The following is a 21,767-nucleotide window of genomic DNA, read 5'->3' as shown; positions in this document are numbered from 1 at the left end:
TCTTCAAACTAGTTTCTCTCTCTAAATCTCTAGCCACTTCCACAATGAGTCGTGACTTTTCACAGTTTTGATATCTAAGTGGTGTACAAATCTTTTTTTCATTTGCACAATCAGAAACACTAATAAGTTCTCTCCATCCAATTTTCCATTTTATATAGAAACTAGCAGAGATACTTGGCATTGCTCAGGATTAAAATGGCATAGTTTGTATATATATTATAGTTGAAACAGGTGATATGGGAAAGTGCAGCATTGATGACAAAACATTTCTGGAGTAAATAATGGGCTAATTTGACTAAGTGACATGTCATGCGTCCGTTTAGAGTATTCCAGGCCCTAACTTGTCATGGAAAATTGTGGATGGCGGGGTATGTGCCTGCCTTTGCTGATCTTGAGAAAGTCCCATCTCCTTTCTGTACTGAGACTCCATTTGACATGATGCAGCATGCATTTGCTGATCTTGGGAAAGTCTCTTCTCCCTTCTCTATTGAGACTCCATTAATTTGAAGGTAAACATGTAATTGTAGATACCTTGCAGCCTTGCAACTGCTGCAATAATTATGAACTGGGAATTGAACAGTAAATGTTTATTTTTATATACCTTGACCCTACAACCTAATTGTTTTTTATCAAAGAGTTTCACCTCCAGCCATTTATTATGTTAGTCAACACACGCACACACTGACACACCATTCCGCTGTGATGGTGGTAAAGATGGAAAGTTACCAATGAATAATGCTGTTTACATTAAGATATAAATTATTCATTTATTTATCACATAGAATTAAAAGTAAAAGAATAAAAGTGTAACATGACATTACAATATAGATCTTATTCTTTCACTTTTGACACATAATACCGAATGTGGCGCATAGCAGTCATATGCACGTATGCACGACTACATACACAACGTTTTTCGATAGTGTATTTAAATAGACAGAGTGCAAAAAATTTAGAATAAGTTAAGTAATGTTGTAGGCAGAACATACAAATCTCATTAAGACAAAGATATTTACACATGACAAAACTGAAATACACTGAAGTCAATTTTTGGGCAGGTGAGGCAAAACTGAATTTAAACACACTGGGACAGCAGAGATTTTTACACAGAAATCAATTTGTAGACAGAAATTAGTAAATATGTGAAAGAAACAGGCATAGACTAAAAGAGAAGAACTATTATAGAGGGTGAGAGAGAATATGTATAAGCAAGAGAACTAGAGAATGAGAAAAAGAGAGAGGAGAGAAATAAACAGAGAAAAGGGAGAGAATCGGTCGAAAACTGCAGAAGTTTTTAGAGAAAAACCTGTGTAAAGCACCATTTTTCTTGGTTTCTTGCTTTACGTGGAAGTTCTGGGCAAAATGATATAGTGCATGACCATCCTTGGCACATAAGTAATGTGTGCGTAAAGTTTGGTGAAAATTTGTTGAAAATTGTAGAAATGCATACATACTATACAGAGAGACATACACACAGACATCCTTTGTTTTATATTTATATAGATGACAGACATTTCCCTTTGGATGAAGTGCTCCATGCGTGGTTTTTCTCATTTTCTGTCTAATGTGTCTATTTCATTTTTCCCTCCTTACTTATATATTGATCACATTTATCAGACTCCTTGAATTAAGTTAGTACAACAATAAAAGATGCCTTCTTGCATACTTTCCATGTCCTCACATATCTACCATACCCCTGCCCCAGTCACTCCCACCATCACTTGCTACAGTCACCTCTTCCCCATCTCTTACACTCTTATAGAACATTCCCTCTATATCCCCTCCGTGCTACTTGTATTCCCCCCACTGTACCCTGTGGTTAGATCCTGATGCATCTTTAACACCATCTATCTCTCTCTTTCTCACTCTGCCTTTCACTGCTCCTTTCTTTTACTACGAGGGTAGCCAAACATTTCCTCTACAGTAAGACACTTATCTCTATCCCTCTATTATATTTTAACTTCTCAACTGGCACAAAGCCACCTCGCTCAGTACCACTCCCACTCCTAGATGAAAGGTCTTTGTCTTGCAAGTTACTTAGCGACCCCACTGGTGTTGGCACCATGTAAAAAGTACCCAGTACACTCTGTAATGTGGTTGGTGTTAGGAAGGGTATCCAGCTATTAAAACTATGCTAAAGCAGACAATGGTGCTTGTTGCAGCTCTCTGGAAGACAGATGTTAAACAATAATGATGAGTTCTAGTATGCCTAGATTCTTATAGTCATTGTCATCGAGTTCTAAAATCTATTCTTCTGGTACATCTATTCCACTTTCACAGTCTATATCATTCTTTTAATCCGACTGTTAGATACTGGATGGTTAGGTGACAACTTAAAAGATTTGCAGCCTAGTGTCTTAAGCCACTGCAGTAGATACCAAAATATGTAGACCTCATCCATCGTCACCACCACCATTATCCTTTTACAGGAGTTGCTTGATTGGGGGACCTTTTCTAGCTCATATTTCATTTCGGGTTGGTTTCTGTAGCTGGAATTACTTTTTAACTAACATCTTTACAGAGTGTACTGAGAACTCTTTTTTTTTATTTTTTTTATTGTGACATCAACTCTAGAAGGTCCTTGACAAAATTAGAGGGTGCTTACAACCTCACACTCTACACAGTGTACTAAGTGTATTATTTGTATTGTACTAGAGAGGTAGCCATGTCCTTGTCACAATTAAAAGGAGCTCACATTGTAGTAATGAGAAGAATATGATTGATAGAAGCACAGTGTTCTGAGATATGTATCAGTATTTAAGGCAATATGACTGAAATAGAGAGAAACCTGTATCTATATGACCCAGGGGATAGATTGATGACAGAGGCCTGAGAAAAAAGGAATAAGAGTATTCTGGCAATTAAAATAATATAGGATGGTGGCAGGCAGTAGAAGAGGGGATAGGGTGAAGATAGAAGTCATTGTTTCCCATGGAGTATGTTTGGGGTGTTTGAAACGATGTCTGCATCTGAAGTTTTTCTCAACAAACTCTCCCATATGTGGACGTTGATCTTTATTTGCAATATAAATATTTAAATGCAGAAATGCAAACATTAAAAATATTCCAAGACAATTTCAAATTGTATAAATTTTTTACTATATTTCTTGAAAAGGGTCGGCGATGTTTCGATACGAGTCCTAAATATCGGCCTTTTCCGTAAAAAGTGTTGGAGAGAAACAGGGAAACGACCTCATAAAAGCGAAAGACATACAGAGAGCGCGATTTATTTTGAAGGGTTTAGAGTTAGGGTTAGGGCTAGGCTTACGGTTAGGGTTTGGGTTTTACGGTTTCAGTTACGGAATTCCGTCCCTAACCGTAACCCTAAAACCCTAACACCGTAGTGAAGATCGTGCGGGTGTTACGGAAAAGACCGATATTTAGGACTCGTATCGAAAGATCGCCACTTCACTGTTAATGACCTTGAAAAAGACACGAACATCACAGGATTTCATTTCTTGAAAATCTAAAGACTTTCACCAAACTTTGACGACTGATATAGTAGAATGCTGTATTAGATATTTTAATAAAGTTTAGGATTTACAGTACGGAGGGTTAACATTTTCTATTATTTTACGTGATGGAGAAAATAAATATCGGTAGTACATATAATTAAACTGATTCAATTGGCTACTCTTCTCTGTATCGATAAAAATTATTTCCTTATAAAGAAGTTGGCAACTCTGTGACGATATTGATTTAATTTATTATTGGTGCTGCTTGCATGGTTAAGCAGTTCGATCTTACTGTGTGGCACCTTTGACAAGTGATTCTACCATAATCTCGGATTATCAATACCATGTGGTTGGAATTTGGCAAACGGAAACTGTGTGGAAGCCCATAGTATATTGACTATGGCTAGAAACGGAAAAAACGGTGTTGCTCGAATAAAGTTCTCTGAAATATTTGTTCCATATCGAATTGTACAAATGCACCCTTGTCGCTCGCCATCAAAAATGCAGCGAACCCTCGACTGGCCTCACTGGAAACTTATAGCCAACAACTCTTTTGTCAGAAATTATAATATAAAAATATAATTGAACAAAAATAAATGATTTGTATTCTTTTGAAAATATTCCGGAAGCGACCGACAATCATGTAAATCAATGAAATTTATTCAGCAGAGAAGTGTAATTCCTCGATGCTCCACACGTACTCTCTTTTCCTTCGCCACATTTCTCATTAATTCCACTAATTATGGCTTCAGCAACTCATTTTTTTGAAGGCACTGAAAAATTACTCGAAGTCTGGTTTTCACCTTCGAGTGATTCTCGGGATCTTAGAACAATTTCTCGGTAAGTTTTTTTCTTTTTTATGTCATGCTTATTATGTAACTTAATCTAAAGAACTGACTTAAAAAGTGTTTAAACGGATCGTTAATTATGTTTGCAAAAGCTAGTAAACATATTTACAAATTCATTATTGACTTTTACACATAAATTCCTTTACAACATTTCAGTTCTGACAGTTTTTTTTTCTTTCAATTGAAAGAATACTTTATTGTTTATCTCAGATAAAATATCAAGATATTAACTTGCAGTTTCCCCGTTACCCAAAACTTTGTAAAATTCTTTTTAAAACTAAATAGTTTCGCTTTTTTTATATATCTATGGCTTATTTTTTTTTCAATTAGTTTTCTTCTTAAAAAGAAAAAAATAAACCCATCTCACCGATAAATGTTTAATTGCCGCCATATGTTTGTTTTTTTTAAAACTCAAACGGGTACCTTGTTAAAATAGCTAATTGAATAATAATCCTTTCTACTAGAGGCAAAAAAACCTCAAATTTTATGTACCCTAGAACTACGTTAAGGGTACATCGACCTCAGTGTTTCACTGGTATTTAATTTATCGACCCCCAAAAGGATGAAAGGCAAAGTCGACCTCGGCGGAATTTGAACTCAGAACGTAGTGATGGGCAAAATACCGATAAAATAATAATAATAATAATAGGTATGTGCATGAGTTAAATGAATGGGTGCAATAAATATTGTTTGTTGGCCTGAGATGTGTCTAAACATTAAACAAATTCTTATCTCAACACGTGCGTCGTACCCAATCAATTGACTATTAACTTCCCTCCAGTTTATTATTATTATTTTTTTGAAGATTTTGTTGATAGTTGTTTTTGAACTCTGCTGCAGAATGTATTGATATACAAATTCTGCTTTACTGAAAGTAAACATCGAAGGAAATATAAAAGAATAAAATTAAAAGATGAAGAAAATCGCTGGCTAGCAATAATTTCTCAATTCTTTAAGCATTTACAATAATGCATGTAGATTTTTAAAAAAAAATTTCCCGAGCAGAGTAGCGCAAGAGTCATTCCACTAATATTTAATTTTAACCAAAACGACCGTTCTATAAACTCCAAAACATACATAACCGAACAAACGAAGAAGCCTACATAGGACTGCTACATCTATTGGAAGAGAAGTGTTTGTGTTATGCGATCAAACGTAAACCATTGTAAATCATGCAGCCATATTTTGTACAAATCTATTGTCCCACATCTTACAAACAACGCCAAAGAAATCAAATACGAATTTAGTTTTAGATACACTGTTTCAGAAAAGCATAAGTATACGCGATGAGGTCAGACCTGGTGCTAAAGCAACACAGCCTTGAATACAGAGGGTTCGCGATTTTCTTCCCTTATTCCCCATATACAATTATTTCAACCTTACATCTGTTTACAACCATAGCTACAAACAGAAAAGCAAAATCCATCCTCTCTTAGCCACAGCATTAGAATATGGGAATACAACCCGCTTTCACTTTCGACAGAAGAGAAAAATATTAAAGAGTTACATGCAACACATCCAGTACATTCACAGCGCATATAAAATTCAGTACAGAATGCAAAAGGACTTGCATATTTTGAGGGCTCACAGATAACCCATGGAAACAACAGAAATGTTCAAGTAATACATTAGATCTCATCAGATTTGGAGATTGTATCTGCAAATGTAAGCCCCATGAATCAGTATGGCTGTTGAAGCATATCTCCTTGGACATCTTCTGTGGCATCGCTTTTTTCCATTTTGTCTGATGGGACCATGAAGTGGTCTGAATTACTGGAAATCTTACTCCTTTCAATGTAAACAAGATTAAAATCATATTTTTCTTCTTTTTCCCTGAGAGAATTTTTTTAATTCATAGTAACCAACCATGTGCCTACTCTAGAAATAACTTCTACGGGGTAGAATTGGGTGTGGTTTTAAGTAATTTCCATATCTATATAAATGGATTTATGGGGTGACTTCAGAAAGTTCTTAGGTGATTAACACTTAAGGGCCTATGATCTAAGAAATAATATTTTTATTGGTTTTTATTTTGGGTGCTACTTGGGTTGAAACTAACACAAAAACAGCACTGGTTTCATTTGGAATTTATGAAAATAGGGTATTAATTTTTGCACACTTAAGTGTACATGAGGAATAAAAAAGAAATTGAAATGAACTTTTCTTTCTAAAAGCAAATGTAACTTTATGTGATTGCTAAAATGAAATATATAATCATGATCATTTCCATGAAATTTCTGAAACCAGTTTCTCTACCTTTTGCCACACACTGATATACCTGGCACTTGGAACAGATAAATTTTGTCCAACAGCTACAGCTGTTCATCTTGCACCAGTTAGTGGTGAATTTTACAGGCAAGAGAAATATTGTCAACATGGACTGAATCTGGAACTGATGATGCTTTCAATGATCATAATTTCTTAGAAGGAATATTATTTTCTTCTTCACTCTCAATATGTTTTCTGCTTGGAGTAGGCTTCTACAAATGTCAGTGTGGAAGTCAACCAAAGAACTCGTACTTCGCATTGACAACAGCTAACCAGATCATATGAAAAGCAATCCTATGATACGATTTCTTGGTACGCGTCTTGGTTTAGTGAAGGGAAAGGAGCATATCAGCTTTATCAACCCCCACCCATGTAGTGGTTGTAGATTTTGACACTTGCAGAATGGGGTACTTTCAGCTCCTTGCAGTCATAGTCGTCATATCATCCTCAAATTACAAGACTGTGGTCTTTCTCAGCAAACTTGCAGATGGATCCACTTCCTTCCTTTCTCATTGCTCACTTTGTAGGTATAGGGCAACCTCTTAATCTATCAGTTCTGAGTGTGCCAACAGCAAAGATTTCTTGATGTCTAAGCAGAATCATAACTTCAATTCTTGCAAATAGATTATCAAAGAAAATCTTACCTCTATTCTTTTTTAAGATCCTTTGTAAGGCTTGGCCCCACATTCTTGCTCTCTCCAAATTCATACTGAACCTAAACATTTGCAGGTGGTTTCTTTGCATCTTTTCCCCCAAGGACTTCAAAATCATAAATGTAGTCTGATATTCCTGCACAACAGCTTATCTTGTAAACTCTGTTGTAAAAGGAACTGAAAGTAAAAAAGATATTATATGCAGTGGAACATGTTGATAAAATATCGATCAAGACATAACTTGTATGCAAAGTTATATCATCATTTCAGTTCAATATATTCATTGATATTCTGTATTCATTCTTTTTCCTGATGTACACTTAAGTGTGTGGAGGCGCAATGGCCCAGTGGTTAGGGCAGCGGACTCGCGGTCATAGGATCGCGGTTTCGATTCCCAGACCGGGCGTTGTGAGTGTTTATTGAGCGAAAACACCTAAAGCTCCACGAGGCTCTGGCAGGGGATGGTGGCGAACCCTGCTGTACTCTTTCACCACAACTTTCTCTCACTCTTACTTCCTGTTTCTGTTGTGCCTGTAATTCAAAGGGTCAGCCTTGTCACACTGTGTCACGCTGAATGTCCCCGAGAACTACGTTAAGGGTACACGTGTCTGTGGAGTGCTCAGCCACTTGCACGTTAATTTCACGAGCAGGCTGTTCCGTTGATCGGATCAACTGGAACCCTTGTCGTAAGCGACAGAGTGCCAACAACACTTAAGTGTACAAAAACTTTTTATGATCTACACTCAGAATGCAAAGATAACAAAAAATAAATATATAAATTAGAAAGAATGAACAAAATAACAAAAATAAGCTTTCACTAGCTTATATTTTGAGGAAAGACTGCTCAGCTAACTGCTTAGTTGGCGCTACTATCTTGAGAGAACTTCATGAGTATCCTACAATGCATTTGATTGTAAACATTAAACTTTGGTACCTACTTAAAGTAAGTCAGCTCAAATTATGGTCTATACGGGACCTGATCAAAGTCAACATACATTTTTATTCTATACACTTATATGTAAACTAGGCCATAAAGGGTTAATATTGTACTCACACATGCCCACATGCTGACTTCATTACATAAAATAAAGCTAGAGCGTGACCGTTGCCAGTACCGCCTGACTGGCCTTCGTAGGGTTTTCGAGCGAGATCGTTGCCAGTGCCCCTGGACTGGCTCTTGTGCGGGTGGCACATAAAAGACACCATTTCGAGCGTGGCCGATGCCAGTACCGCCTGACTGGCTTTTGTGCGGGTGACACGTAAAAGCACCCACTACACTCTCTGAGTGGTTGGCGTTAGGAAGGGCATCCAGCTGTAGAAACTCTGCCAAATTAGATTGGAGCCTGGTGTTGCCATCTGGTTTCACCAGTCCTCAGTCAAATCGTCCAACCCATGCTAGCATGGAAAGCGGACGTTAAACGATGATGATGATGATGATGATGATGATACTTATACACAAATGTACACAAAGAATATACATGTATTCAATCACTCGTACATACAACTACGCTTGCTCATACATGCATGTGCATGTGTGTGTGTGTGTGTGTATGTATACTACTACGGCACTCCGTCAGTTACAGCGACGAGGGTTCCAGTTGATCCACTCAACAGAACAGTCTGCTCATGAAATTAATGTGCAAGTGGCTGAGCATTCCACAGACACGTGTACCCTTAACGTAGTTCTCGGGGATATTCAGCGTGATACAGTGTGACAAGGCTGGCCCTTTGAAATATAGGCACAACAGAAACAGGAAGTAAGAGTGAGAGAAAGTTGTGGTGAAAGAGTACAGCAGGGTTCACCACCATCCCCTGCCAGAGCCTCGTGGAGCTTTAGGTGTTTTCGCTCAGTAAACACTCACAACGCCTGGTCTGGGAATTGAAACTGCGATCCTATGACTGCGAGTCCACTGCCCTAACCACCGGGCCATTGCGCCTCCACACACATACACAGGGTGTGATGGATAAATCGTTGCCATTTTATATTTTTTTAATTTTGCGCATGTGCATTGTTTGCTTTTGATTTTGTTGACCACACAATATAGTAGGGTCAGTTGGGCACCGTCTGTGAGAAAAACATCACAATGACGCAATTCACTCTGCCAGAAATTTGGAAACGACATGCTGTACTGCTTGTCATTTGCGCTGGAAGCTTCAAAACAAACATTTCAGAGTGTTTGGGTGTCAATCTGAGGACAGTGCAGGGGATTCGGAAAAAGTTGGATGAGTCTAATGGTGATTACGAAGGTATGGCAGCTTGGAAAACTCACTCTGATCGTTCTGATAAGAAAAGAACTCCTGAATTTGTTGGTGAGACCCAGGCCATGATAGACAACGATCCTTCCAAGTCAATCAGGTCCATCACCAGGGCCATGAAAGTACCTGACTTTCTTATCAGGCAGGTAGTGCATGAAGACACTTGGTAGTCCACATCCAAGATGAGAAAGGGCCAATTTTTATTCCAAGAACATCTAGGACAAGGAAAGACCGTGCTACGAAGCACTTCTTTGTCTTCATCTGTTTATATCACATGAGCATACCAGTGCAGTCTTTTCTCTTGCACACTACATCTAATTCCTCTTATCGCTGATTTTTCTCTCAATAACTTAGCACTTTACCATACATGTAAGCCAACACTGCACATCCAGTGGAGCATATGAGCTTCATTCTTGTCTTCCATATCCTCTGCATTCAGGGGCCCATGTCTTACCACCATGTAGCATTGCTGTTTGTACACAAGCATCTGCCTTTCAATTTGAGAGTGAGAAAGCGACCTTTTATAGCCAACAGAGGTAAGAGCTCTCTCAGCATCCCATTTTTATTCCAGCAACTCTACTTCCAGAACATCCTCCTCCACTCTAATTAGGTCCTTTAGATAACTGAAACTATCTGCTACCTCTAGGGAGCATTCAGGTCATTTGAGAAAACCAATTACCCCATGTGTCCTTAGTGTTCAGCTTCCACATACCAACACTACTTTCTCTGTTAACCTTCTTGTGAGTTCATTGCAACCCTTGTATGTTTATAGTTAGCACTGGATATACCATATGAAATTCCAGCCTACACCTTTCTTGAGGAGAGTAGAGTCCTGTCTGTTCTCGTGTTCACTCGGACTTTGGTCTTTACTAAGATAATTTTAAGGCCTTTTAATTCCAGGTTTTGCTTTTATACCTGGAATTTCAATTTTATGTTTGCTACAGATTCCATTATAAGAATGAGGTCATCAGCATATAATAGTTCCTAAGGGCAGCTAGTCATAAATTCCCTTGTTATGTCCTGGAGGTCAATGATAATAGGGGGCAAAAAACTGAGCCCTGGTGAACCCGTATCTGTACTCTAAATTGCTGTACTTATGACTACTTACTAACAGTACCCTTGCACGTGGTTTACATGGCTTTCACAAGCCATTTGTCTATCTCTAGTTTCCTTGGAAACCACCAAATTACAAAGCATGGCACTCTATTGAAGGATTTCTGCAGGTCAATGGACGCTAGGTAGAATGGTTTACATTTAGCTAAATACTTCTGCTGTGGCTGTTTCATGAGGAAGATGGTATTAGTCATACTCCCCATCACAAAACCAAACTACATTTTATCTAGTCTAATTCCGTTACAAATTAATTGGGCTATAATTCTCTCTCTAATTTTCATGATCTATTTCACCAACTTGCTATTGCTTTAATTACTTGAGCAATTTGATACTTCTGTAATTACTTTAGTAATTTGATGTATTGTTTGTTCATTTTACATCCGTTTTTTTTCCATGGCTTAGCTATGATTGTGGCATTTTTTTATAGTTTGATGTCCTTGTTCATAAAGCCCTTATCTGGTTTGCAAATAATACTCTTTTCATGGCACAAAGCCAGCTGACAATTTGTTGAGAGGAGAATAATATTATAATTTGTTCTCCAGTGATTTTTGAAGAAGCTCAAATGTAAACAACACACAGACACACACATGCATGTGTGTGTGTGTGTTACAAAGCCTGGCTGTGAGTGAAGTAAAAGGAATGCTAACATTCCTTCTATGCTTTTTATGTGTGGGAGAAAGAGGGAGGGGTCTCCTATCGACCATTTCTTGGATTGTTGGTCATTCCTCAGACAGATCCAGCTTCCGCTCTCAAACTATGGCATTGATTCTTTAGTTGTAAATTATGCTAGTACTTAAATGGATAGTCTAAGTTGCATGTTTGTACTTTTGACAGCTTGTTGGGAGAACTAGAATCAAAAGGCCTTAAAGTTAATTTGGCAAAGACCAAAGTTCTACTTAGTAAGAAAACCTTTTGAGTAAATGGCCCTGTTCAATATGTAGGTGTCGGTAGAAATTCCATTTGTTGTACTCAGTGCAAACTATGGACATATAAGAGGTGCAGTGGAATTACAGGAAGGTTAACTTTGTTGCAGATGCATAGGTGAAATAAACACTAAAAGCACATGGGAAATAGATGCTTTCCAATGCCTAGGAGGTAGTAGATAGTTCCTGACACTTAGGTGACCTTAATTAGCAGTGGAAGTGGTGGTGCTGAATGTATAGTTGCTAGAATAAGAACTGATGGGAGAAAGTGCAGTGAATCATTGTCCCTATTGGTAACAAAAATCCTCTCTCTCTCTCGGTGTGAAAGACAGATTGCACAATGCCTTTATACAAACAACAATGCTACATGGTTGTGTAACTCAGGCTGCAAATGTGAAAGACACACAAAAAATGGAAAGGAATGAAGCTAGCATGCTCCAGTGGATGTGTAATGTCAGTGTCACATGCAAAAAAAAGTACAAGTGTCTTGAGAAAAAATTGGATATAAGAGGCATCGGTTGTGGTGTGCAGGAGAGAAGGTTGCATTGGTATGGTCATGTGATGTGAATGGATGAATGAGGACAGCCACATAAAGAAATGCTAATTGCTAAATGTGGTAGGAACTTGTGGAAGAGAAAGACATGGGAAGATGTGGGATGAAGTGATAAAAACTGGCCTCAAGCTGTTGAACCTCTCAGAGAAAATGACGGGGTGCTGAGATGAGTGGCAATATGCTGTACTAGAGAAAACCCATCCATCACAGCAACATTGAGGGCCTGTCAAGCCTTTCCCCTTCTAATACCCATCCTCCATCTTTCTTTTGTGGTACTACTTTTTATGTTTGCTACAGATTCCATTATAAGAATGAGGTCATCAGCATATAATAGTTCCTAAGGGCAGCTAGTTATAAATTCCCTTGTTATGTCCTGGAGGTCAATGATAATAGGGGGCAAAAAACTGAGCCCTGGTGTTGTAAATGATGCCATTATGTTTATCTATCCTTAGAGATTAAATGTCTCAGCTTTCAGTACATTAGTTTCCCATCACTGATGCCACATACATTAATGAGATCATAATCTTTTGCAGCTATTACAATAATTTGTGTATGATGATAACAAAATGAAACCAGACTTCTGTTTATTTTGCTAAGGTTATCAGTAAGCACTGGTTTTTTTACTTATTCTAATCTCCACTCCCACTTTGGTTGTTTCTGCTAACCCAGTTTTCTTTAGCGTCCTCCTTTATGGTGGACTATTTTTAACTGAAAAGTTAGATGTACCTGAGGTTAAAGTACACCTGTAAGTTATGAGAGATTTGTAATGTTACCTAAGGTATACCTGATATGCTTTTGAAACAATTGTAGTTCTCCACAACCTCTTCCATCCCTTTTATTTATGTGTGTGTGTGTACCAAGAATCTTGTCCTGGGATAACTTCCCACAAGTCACAGAGGCACTGAAGATGTCAAAAGGGCACTGGCCTTCCTCCTCTGAATTGGTAATATTTAAAACAGGCCATAAGGCATGATTCATAGCATACATTTAGTTAACATCTGATAGCATAATTGTATTGATTTGGTTAATATTTTCTCTTTTTTATTCTTCAGACAAGAATGGGCAGAACTGCTTAAAAATGTCCGTGTTGAAATAATTAGCTATGAGAAAGATGCAGATATGGATGCTTATGTTTTAAGGTAATATTTACTTAAATTTAGAATCTATATATGTATATAAAATCTTTTGTGTCTCTGTCTGTTCCTAATGCATTCTCAAACGGCTCAATCAAATCAAATTTTACATGGTAATACTATGAGACCCCAGGAGTGTCAGCATGTAATTTTTTTGAGTTAAAACAATGAAACATTGGCACTGTTTCTGTATTACATCCCAAAACAAGAAGAATAAAAGTGAAACCTTCGATGGAGTAACAATCATAGTTTCACTTTTAATAGTTTCACTTTTATTCTTTCACTTTTAATAGTTTCACTATGTATATAAATCTAATATATAGAATAGAGATGTGTGTGTATTCGCTTTTCACATGAAAATGGCCTCACCAATTACTCCTGTACTTGTGATGCATGAATAATTTGACCCCAGACATATAATAGGGTCTTCATTTGATTGCTTTATATTTCTGATTCACTTTAAAAAGGTTTCTCAATGTCAACTTCTGGTATTGACGTAAAAACGGTGAAGTCTCACTCTCTATTTTAATGTTCGCTATTTTTAAACAACTACAATAAATTACTGAAATTTATTTACAAAGTACACAAATTTAAGCATCTCAGCGGTGATTCCTGATGGGTTGGGGGCTTTCCCTGTCTTCATACCCTTAATTGCTTTATATACCAAGGTCCTATCAATTTGGATAGCTGGTCCCTCTGTTGGGCTGATATTTGGCAGATTCTCTTTCTCCCATTCATTCTCTTTATTTAGCAACCTTTCATAGTGGCGTCCCTCAGTCTCTCTCTTTGCAGCCTCATTAAATGCAAGTGAGGCATCATCCATGCAGACACATTTCTCTCCTATGATATCATGATTCACTCACACACTGTCTCGCGACATGAAACACTTTGGTCCTCACGATGCAGAACATAAACAAATTTTTTTCGTATCTCCTTCCCCTCTGGCTAAGTAAACCTGTCTCCTAGCTTCCCTTCTGTGGGTCTGATACAATTCCCTGCTACCACCGTTCTTCCAGTTCTTCCATGCCTGTTTCTTTTCCCTAATGGCCCTGTCAACTGCATTGTTGCACCACCACATTACCTTGGGTCAAGAGGGACTTTGCACCAGCCACAGATCTGATCAGTAGCCCTTGACAGGTTGTTCTGTACAAACTTCCAGTTGTCTTCCACATCATGTGATGCTATATCCCCCTCTACGTCTCTAAATCTCTGTCTATTTGCAGGATCCTTAAGCTATGTTGTGGAGTGTATTCTTCACCTGGGAAGATTTTGGCATTTATAAATAGCCATCTTTCCTGTTTCCTGGCGAGGATGTAGTCAATCTGACTAGTATATCCACCAGACTAATAGGTGACTGGCAGGTTTCTTGAAGTTAATATCACAAACCTGCTAATGTATATATATGTGTGTGTGTGTGTTTGTGTGTATATATATATGTGTGTTTGTGCATGTATATTTCTAATTAAAAAAATTATTATTTAAATGGGAAAAAAATTAACATATTTATGAAATATAGCTAAAGGGAGGTAACCGTGTAAAACGTTAAACTATACGAAGATCTGTTTATTTATAATAATTACTCTCCATATATTTCAACATTTCAATATTAACATAAATAAACTTTTAAAATATCTGGTTATGGGATATTGTATATATGAGCAGTGTTCCATTTAAAGAAAAATATAATGTAGCACTCAGAAATGCAGGTTATAAGGATAAAGTTAAATATATCTTATCTATAAAAGGCAGATTTTCTCTGTGTGTGTGTGTACGTTTAAAATTCATACATTTACACAATTCCAAATTTCTTGAATTAAAGAATCGGAATTAATATTCTAAATACAATAAGTTAGGTCACTGCGTCATTTTTTCACTCAAAATAAATCCTAATTACAAATAAAATCCATAAAACTACACAAATTAACATTTCCCCCCTAATAATATCTAATTTCCTCTTTCTACTACCTTTACAAATCCTTTCAACTCCTACTTTCACTTATGAACCTTTACGAACAATCCAACAACAAATACAAAAAGAAAGGAAGGAGAAACACTGACAGTAAAAGAAAACTATTTCAGTATCAAAACTGAAACAATCACATTTCGATACTGTAATGACAGATACTTTCACTTTAATGGTTTCATTTTCATATACATACCTCATTCTAATTGGCGGGAGTTGTAACTTATTTCGAACTCCGTCCTTCACCATGATAATAACAAAAATAAAAATAGCCACACATCTTTTTCATGAAAAACAACATTCGAGCGTGGTCGTTGCCAGTACCACTGGACTGGCTCCTGTGTAGGTAGCACATAAAAAACACCTTTTGAGCGTGGTCGTTACCAGAACAGCCTGACTGGCCCTCGTGCCAGTGGCATGTAAAAGCACCCACTACCCTCTTGGAGTAGTTGGCGTTAGGAAAGGCAGCCAGCTTTGAAACTTTGCCAGATCAGATTGAAGCCTGGTGCAGCCTTCTGGTTCACCAGTCCTCAGTCAAACCGTCCAACCCATGCCAACATGGAAAGCGGACGTTAAACGACGACGACAATGATGATATATATATGCATATATTTATGTATGTGTATATAGGTGTGCATATATTGTATATGTGTGTGTGTATGTATGTGTCTACATGGATAAAATACATCTGTGTGTGTGTGTGTTGGGTGTGAATATATATATATGTATGTATATATATATATATATATATATATATATAAAACGTTTTCATTATACGATTACCAAATATTCATGTTTTTTGAAAATTTCAATATTTTAATATTTCTCGTATATTTTTCATATATTGTAATATCTTACCAAATATTCACATATACTATATATTACATATTAGTGGTATGTTATTTATCTATTACTATGAGTTAATTTCCTCTGACATGAATGTTAGTACTTAATATAGTAAAAAGTATTTATAGACTTAGCATCTAATTTGTAATACAGATTTCGTTTCAATACTTTCACTCATTATCAAATATTATATATTGTGTGGTATGTTATATGTTATATGTTGTATATTATATCTCATAACCAGATATTTATTTATGTTAATATTGAAATGTTGAAATATATGGAGAGTGATTGCTATAAATAAATAGCTCTTCGTATAGTTTAATGTTTTACACGGTTACCTCCCTTTAGCTATATTTCATAAATATGGTAATTTTTTCCATTTAAATAATTTTTTCAATTAGAAACTGAAAGAAGACTGTCGTTATGTGTATATTTGTGTGTGTCTGTGTTTGTACGCCTACCATCGCTTGATAACCAGTGTTGCTGTGTTTACATCCCCATGACTTAGCGGTTCGGCAAAAGACACAAATAGAATAAGTAGTAGGCTTACAAAGAATGAATCCTGGGGTCAATTTGTTTGACTAAAGGAAGTGCTCCAGCATGGCCGCAGTCACATGACTGAAACAAGTAAAACAATAGAAAAAAAAACTATGCCATTTTAATTACGAGCAACGCTGGGTACATCTGCTAGTATGAAATAATATTTGATGCCATGACTATTTTTAGTTACATATTTATTATATTTTTGCAGTGAAAGCAGCATGTTTGTTACAAAACGGCGTTTTATTTTGAAAACTTGTGGTACTACGACACTGCTCTTAGCTGTGAAGCCATTGTTGAAGCTAATTAAAGACAAATGTAACATTGATTCTGTTGATGTGAGTATTTTCATTTCTCTGCTTTTTAAAAATATTCCTAATTCCTTTTGGTTTATATTAAAATTTTTGCTTTTTGCTCTTTACAAAACACATTTTGCTGCTGATTCAATTTAAAATCAAGATAATAAAATAATTCACTAATTATTCCAAATGTTGTGAGGTTTGTTGCACTCAGCAAAAAAAGTCGGTTTTATATCAAAGTTTTGGACACTTTTCTACATTATTGATGTTCAATGATTTATATTTGCAATGACCTGTCTAGTAGCTATTTTGATGAAGTTTTTCTGATTGAGCCATTTATATTTATTAATAATTTTCATATTTGTTCACTTGTATTTATGATTCCTATATCACTTGTTTGCATAAAATATTTTCTACAGCTGGCATAGCAACTGTAGTGGCAGCAAATATAAATAGACAAGGTCAGGATTAGAATACTAATACTAAACTTGGTTGATTAAATTCTTGACAATTTTTTTTACAGGATGTATTTTATTCTCGAAAGAAATTTAGACAGCCAGAAAAACAACATGAAATTCATCAACGCTTTGAAGATGAGGTAATTAGATTATTTCATTTAATCGTAAATTTTTTGGGAAAACTAATGATTTTAGCTAAATAAATACTGATTTCAAATTTTGGAAGAGGAGAAAAGTCGATTACATTGACTCCTGTGTTTGACTGGTACTTATTTTAGCAAACCTGAAAGAATGCAAGGTAAAGTTGACCTCGATGGAATTTGAACTCAGACAGATGAAATGCCGCTAAGCATTTTGCCCAGCATGCTAATGATTCTGCCAGCTCACCCCCTTAGCGAAATAAATATCAAAAGAATGTGTTATTTCTGAGAATACTGTGTATAAATGTTATTATATAGTCTAATTTTGGAATAGTAAGTAGAATGTCAGCTTACAATCTATTTGGTTGGCATTTTGTTTTCAATCATCGACATTGTGTTGCTGGTAAAGCCATCTCATTTTTGATGGCTTAATCCATCAAACTGTTTTGTTAGTTTGCAGTGCTTAGCTTAAATCTCTTCCTAGACCCTAAAGAAGTCAGTAGAAAACTATTTCTGTGTTTTCTTTGAATTAGCACACGCGGTCAAAGTTTAGAATAGTGGGTAACCGGTCATTATTATTACATGTTATTTTATCTTCTTTTGAAGAATATGAATTTCTAAACGAAGATAATTAAGGATCGGATAATGAATCTGTTGGGATATGCCCCTATGGAAAGTGTTAAGATGAAAACTAAATTAGGGTCAAAATTATTTCTGGAAGTTAGTCTGTAGAACTCTACGTAAGTTGGCTGAATTAATAAATGTACTTGTAGAGATGCATGGTGTTGCCTAGAAGCTGAATATATGTACAACTGTTTGTTTTGCTTGTTTAACATAAACAACTTACAGCAAGTTTTTATGCAATACTTTTTGTAAGTAATATATTGGCATGTATTTTTATTATGTCAATACATGTCTAAAGTTGACTGTGATACTGTGGTTATTGACAATTTTAATTTTGTGATTTAAAAAAATACTGTGTTTTAGTTTTTATCATCAACATTTAACATCTTGTCATCATCATTTAACATCTGTCTTCTTTGCTGGTATGGGTTGGGCAGTTTCATAAGAGAGTTAGAGGAGATGTTTAGACAAATGTCACTGTCATATTTTGTAAGACTAAGCTAACAAATTGAAGTTTGTTGATTACAATAAATCTATAAAAACAAATCAATGTGGTTAATATATTGTTTCTTTTTCTGTTATAGGTCAGTCATTTGGATGAATTATTTGGTAGTAAGTAATATTTTAGATAATTTAACAAATGTCCTCTACAAATTGATCCCAAAGCTACACCAGGTGTAAAAGCAGTTGCATGCACACATGCTAGGGTCAGTGTTGACCAGAAACCCAACAGGACATGTTGACCAAAAACAAGCCTCTACCTATACATGATATTGTCTACACACCTCATCAGCATCCACCATAAAGACATGCAACAGATATATATGTGTGTGTGTGTGTGTGTGTGTGTGTAATGTATGTATGCATCTTGAGAGAAAAGTTAGGCATAAGAAGCATCAGGTGTGGTATGCAAGACAGACAACTGCCAAGTGAAATCTTAGTCGTGGCTGATCTTGGTGTCATGTAACCGGTATCTATGCTGGTAGCACATAAAGAGCACTGTTGGAGCATTGGGCTTCACAGAGGCAAAGCAGCCAAGTTCTTTTTGAGTGTTAGGCCTCACTGAGGCAAAGGGCCCAAGTTCCTTTCAAGAAAATGTGTGTGATTGGTATTTGTCAGAGTGTTGTGTGTGTGTACGTGTTTTTTCGCATGTGTGTGTGTGTGTGCATGTGTATATATGTGTTTTTTGTGTTGGTGGGGATGTTATGTGTGTGTGTGTCTCTTGAGTGTTTGTGTTATAATTGTCCTGGTGGTGGTGTGTATGTGTGTGCATGTTGGTACTGAGTATGCATTTGTGTGTGTATATCATCATCATCATCATCATCGTTTAACGTCCGCTTTCCATGCTAGCATGGGTTGGACGATTTGACTGAGGACTGGTGAAACCGGATGGCAACACCAGGCTCCAGTCTGATTTGGCAGAGTTTCTACAGCTGGATGCCCTTCCTAACGCCAACCACTATGGTTTATGTAGTTTCCGGGTGTGTGTGTACTGTATTTGTGAGTGGTTTGTTTTGTTTGTATTGTTACTTTCTTGTAAACTGTTTTTAGCATACTCTTATTATTATCAAATAATCTATATCTGTGGCAACCAGGACTTAACACAACAAAGCTTTGTTCCGTTATTATTAAAAATAAATGTAAAACTTATCTTACCGAAAATTATAAACTTGACATTATTAACTTTGTGTTTATTAAAATATAAACTAACAGAAATATTAAATGCAAAGCTTATCTTAACAAATCTTTCGTTTAAAATACAATTTAAACGAATTGAAATGACCTTCGAATGTTGGGCCTCACAGAGGCAATGACAAAAGACCAAGACCTCTGGAGATATGCTGTGACTGTGGAGACCTGGCAAGGAAAGTAAACTCACAGCTGTAGCTTACACCAGTGTCACATAACCAGCCCATTTAAAAGTACCTTTGAATCGTCAGGTGACATGCTGTGCTTGAGGAGGCCTGTTGAGTCAAGTAAATCAAAATCAAATCACAATCAAATGGAAATTGTAGTTGTGACCAATACCAGTGCTGGTAGCATGCTATAAGCACCATCTGGACATGACCGATGCCAGTGCTGCCTGGGTGGCTCCCATGCCAGTGGCACATAAAAGCACCCACTACACTCTCAGAGTGGTTGGTGTTAGGAAGGGCATCCAGCTGTAGAAACATTGCCAGATCAGATTGGGGCCTGGTGCGGCCTCCTGGCTTGCCAGTCCCCAGTTAAATCGTCCAACCCATGTCAGAATGGAAAACAGATGTTAAACAATGATGACGAGAGTTGTGTTCTATTCTTGTTATTTTCATACTATTGCTATTTGTGGAGAAACAATGTTTTCTTACGTTACTTAAGGTCTTTCCTCATGTTTATTATATTTTTGTCTTTGCATTCAGATGGTGTTGCCTACACTTTAGGAAGAATAAACAAAGATTGTTGGTAAGTACATTACAAATACAATTATAACCAAATAATTAATTTTTTTGTTTCTGTTATTACAGACATTGGTTTGCAAAGTTCTACATACCTTCTGTCTTCTGAAGTTAGGATATTTCTGTCTTGATTCTTCATTTTCAGTCTGTTCCAATCCAAATTTTACTTTGTTTATTATTTTTTCAAATTTCTGCTTTCATTTTTAAAATAATTCTCTGTAGAGCTGCATTGTTAGAGACAGGTCACAGATGATGGCTAGCGATCTGGCCACCAGAAACAATGGTTAATTATGAGATTAGCAGGCACTTACTGGACAAATAAGCAACCCTGTATCAACAGTAATCTGTTAGGGGAAATGGAGCATTGGGTGACTTTGTTATTTCTCAAGAAAACTTTCACAACTTAGTGATGTAGTTATGACATGGTGAGTAACGGCCACCTCAAAATAAAGCCTTGCTTTTGTTGATTTGAGAAAATTACCAAATTTGTAAATGACACAAATAAGTCCTTAAAAATTGCAATATCATCATCATCATTTAGTATAGAGGCAATAAAAGTGTTCATACAAGATTGTCGTTTAAACAGGGTAACAAGAGACATGTTCAGGCATTAGGTGGAGGGGTCAGTCCATAAAGTATATTGCAGTCTCTATCCAATGCTGTGAAAATTGGGGATGGGCTTGCAACCTGTCCTGGGAAGTGTGAAATCAATGCACAAAGTTTACATATCTTGAGACCTCAAAAAGGGTCTAGAAGGGAACAAATCCTAACCGTTGATAACTAGAATGTGATAACACTTACAGATAAGGAGCAGGAACTAGTGGAGGAAACCAGATGCTACTGGCTGGACATAGTTGGGATTTCCTCAATAAAGTTCTCTGGCTCTGGTCTTGTTTGTTGGCACTCCGTCACTTACGACGTCGAGGGTTCCAGTTGATCCGTTCAACGGAACAGCCTGCTTGTGAAATTAACGTGCAAGTGGCTGAGCACTCCACAGACACGTGTACCCTTAATGTAGCTCTCGGGGATATTCAGCGTGACACAGTGTGACAAGGCTGACCTTTTGAATTACAGGCACAACAGAAACAGGAAGTAAGAGTGAGAGAAAGTTCTGGTGAAAGAGTACAGCAGGGTTCGCCACCATCCCCTGCCGGAGCCTCGTGGAGCTTTAGGTGTTTTCGCTCAATAAACACTCACAACGCCCGGTCTGGGAATCGAAACCGCGATCCTATGACCGCGAATCCGCTGCCCTAACCACTGG

At 36.9% G+C, this 21,767-nt stretch overlaps 1 protein-coding gene across 1 annotated transcript in view; it reads left to right on the top strand.

Moving 5' to 3' along the window:
• Positions 1-4,099: 4,099 nt before the first annotated feature.
• LOC106878897 (S-adenosylmethionine decarboxylase proenzyme 1) overlaps positions 4,100-21,767 on the top strand; it is a 47,699-nt gene continuing 30,031 nt past the window's right edge. The window contains exons 1-6 of the mRNA XM_014928246.3: positions 4,100-4,294; positions 13,121-13,207; positions 16,765-16,891; positions 17,376-17,450; positions 18,659-18,686; positions 20,471-20,513. Of these exons, the coding sequence (XP_014783732.1) occupies positions 4,197-4,294; positions 13,121-13,207; positions 16,765-16,891; positions 17,376-17,450; positions 18,659-18,686; positions 20,471-20,513 (458 nt within the window). The 5' untranslated portion in view covers positions 4,100-4,196. The remainder of the gene's footprint in view (positions 4,295-13,120; positions 13,208-16,764; positions 16,892-17,375; positions 17,451-18,658; positions 18,687-20,470; positions 20,514-21,767) is intronic.

Source organism: Octopus bimaculoides, chromosome 8 (assembly GCF_046866305.1).
Source record: "Octopus bimaculoides isolate indiv1 chromosome 8, ASM4686630v1, whole genome shotgun sequence".
NCBI classification, from domain to species: domain Eukaryota; kingdom Metazoa; phylum Mollusca; class Cephalopoda; order Octopoda; family Octopodidae; genus Octopus; species Octopus bimaculoides.
Note: the sequence above shows the minus strand (reverse complement) of the source record. Positions and strands in the feature narration are given on the sequence as shown.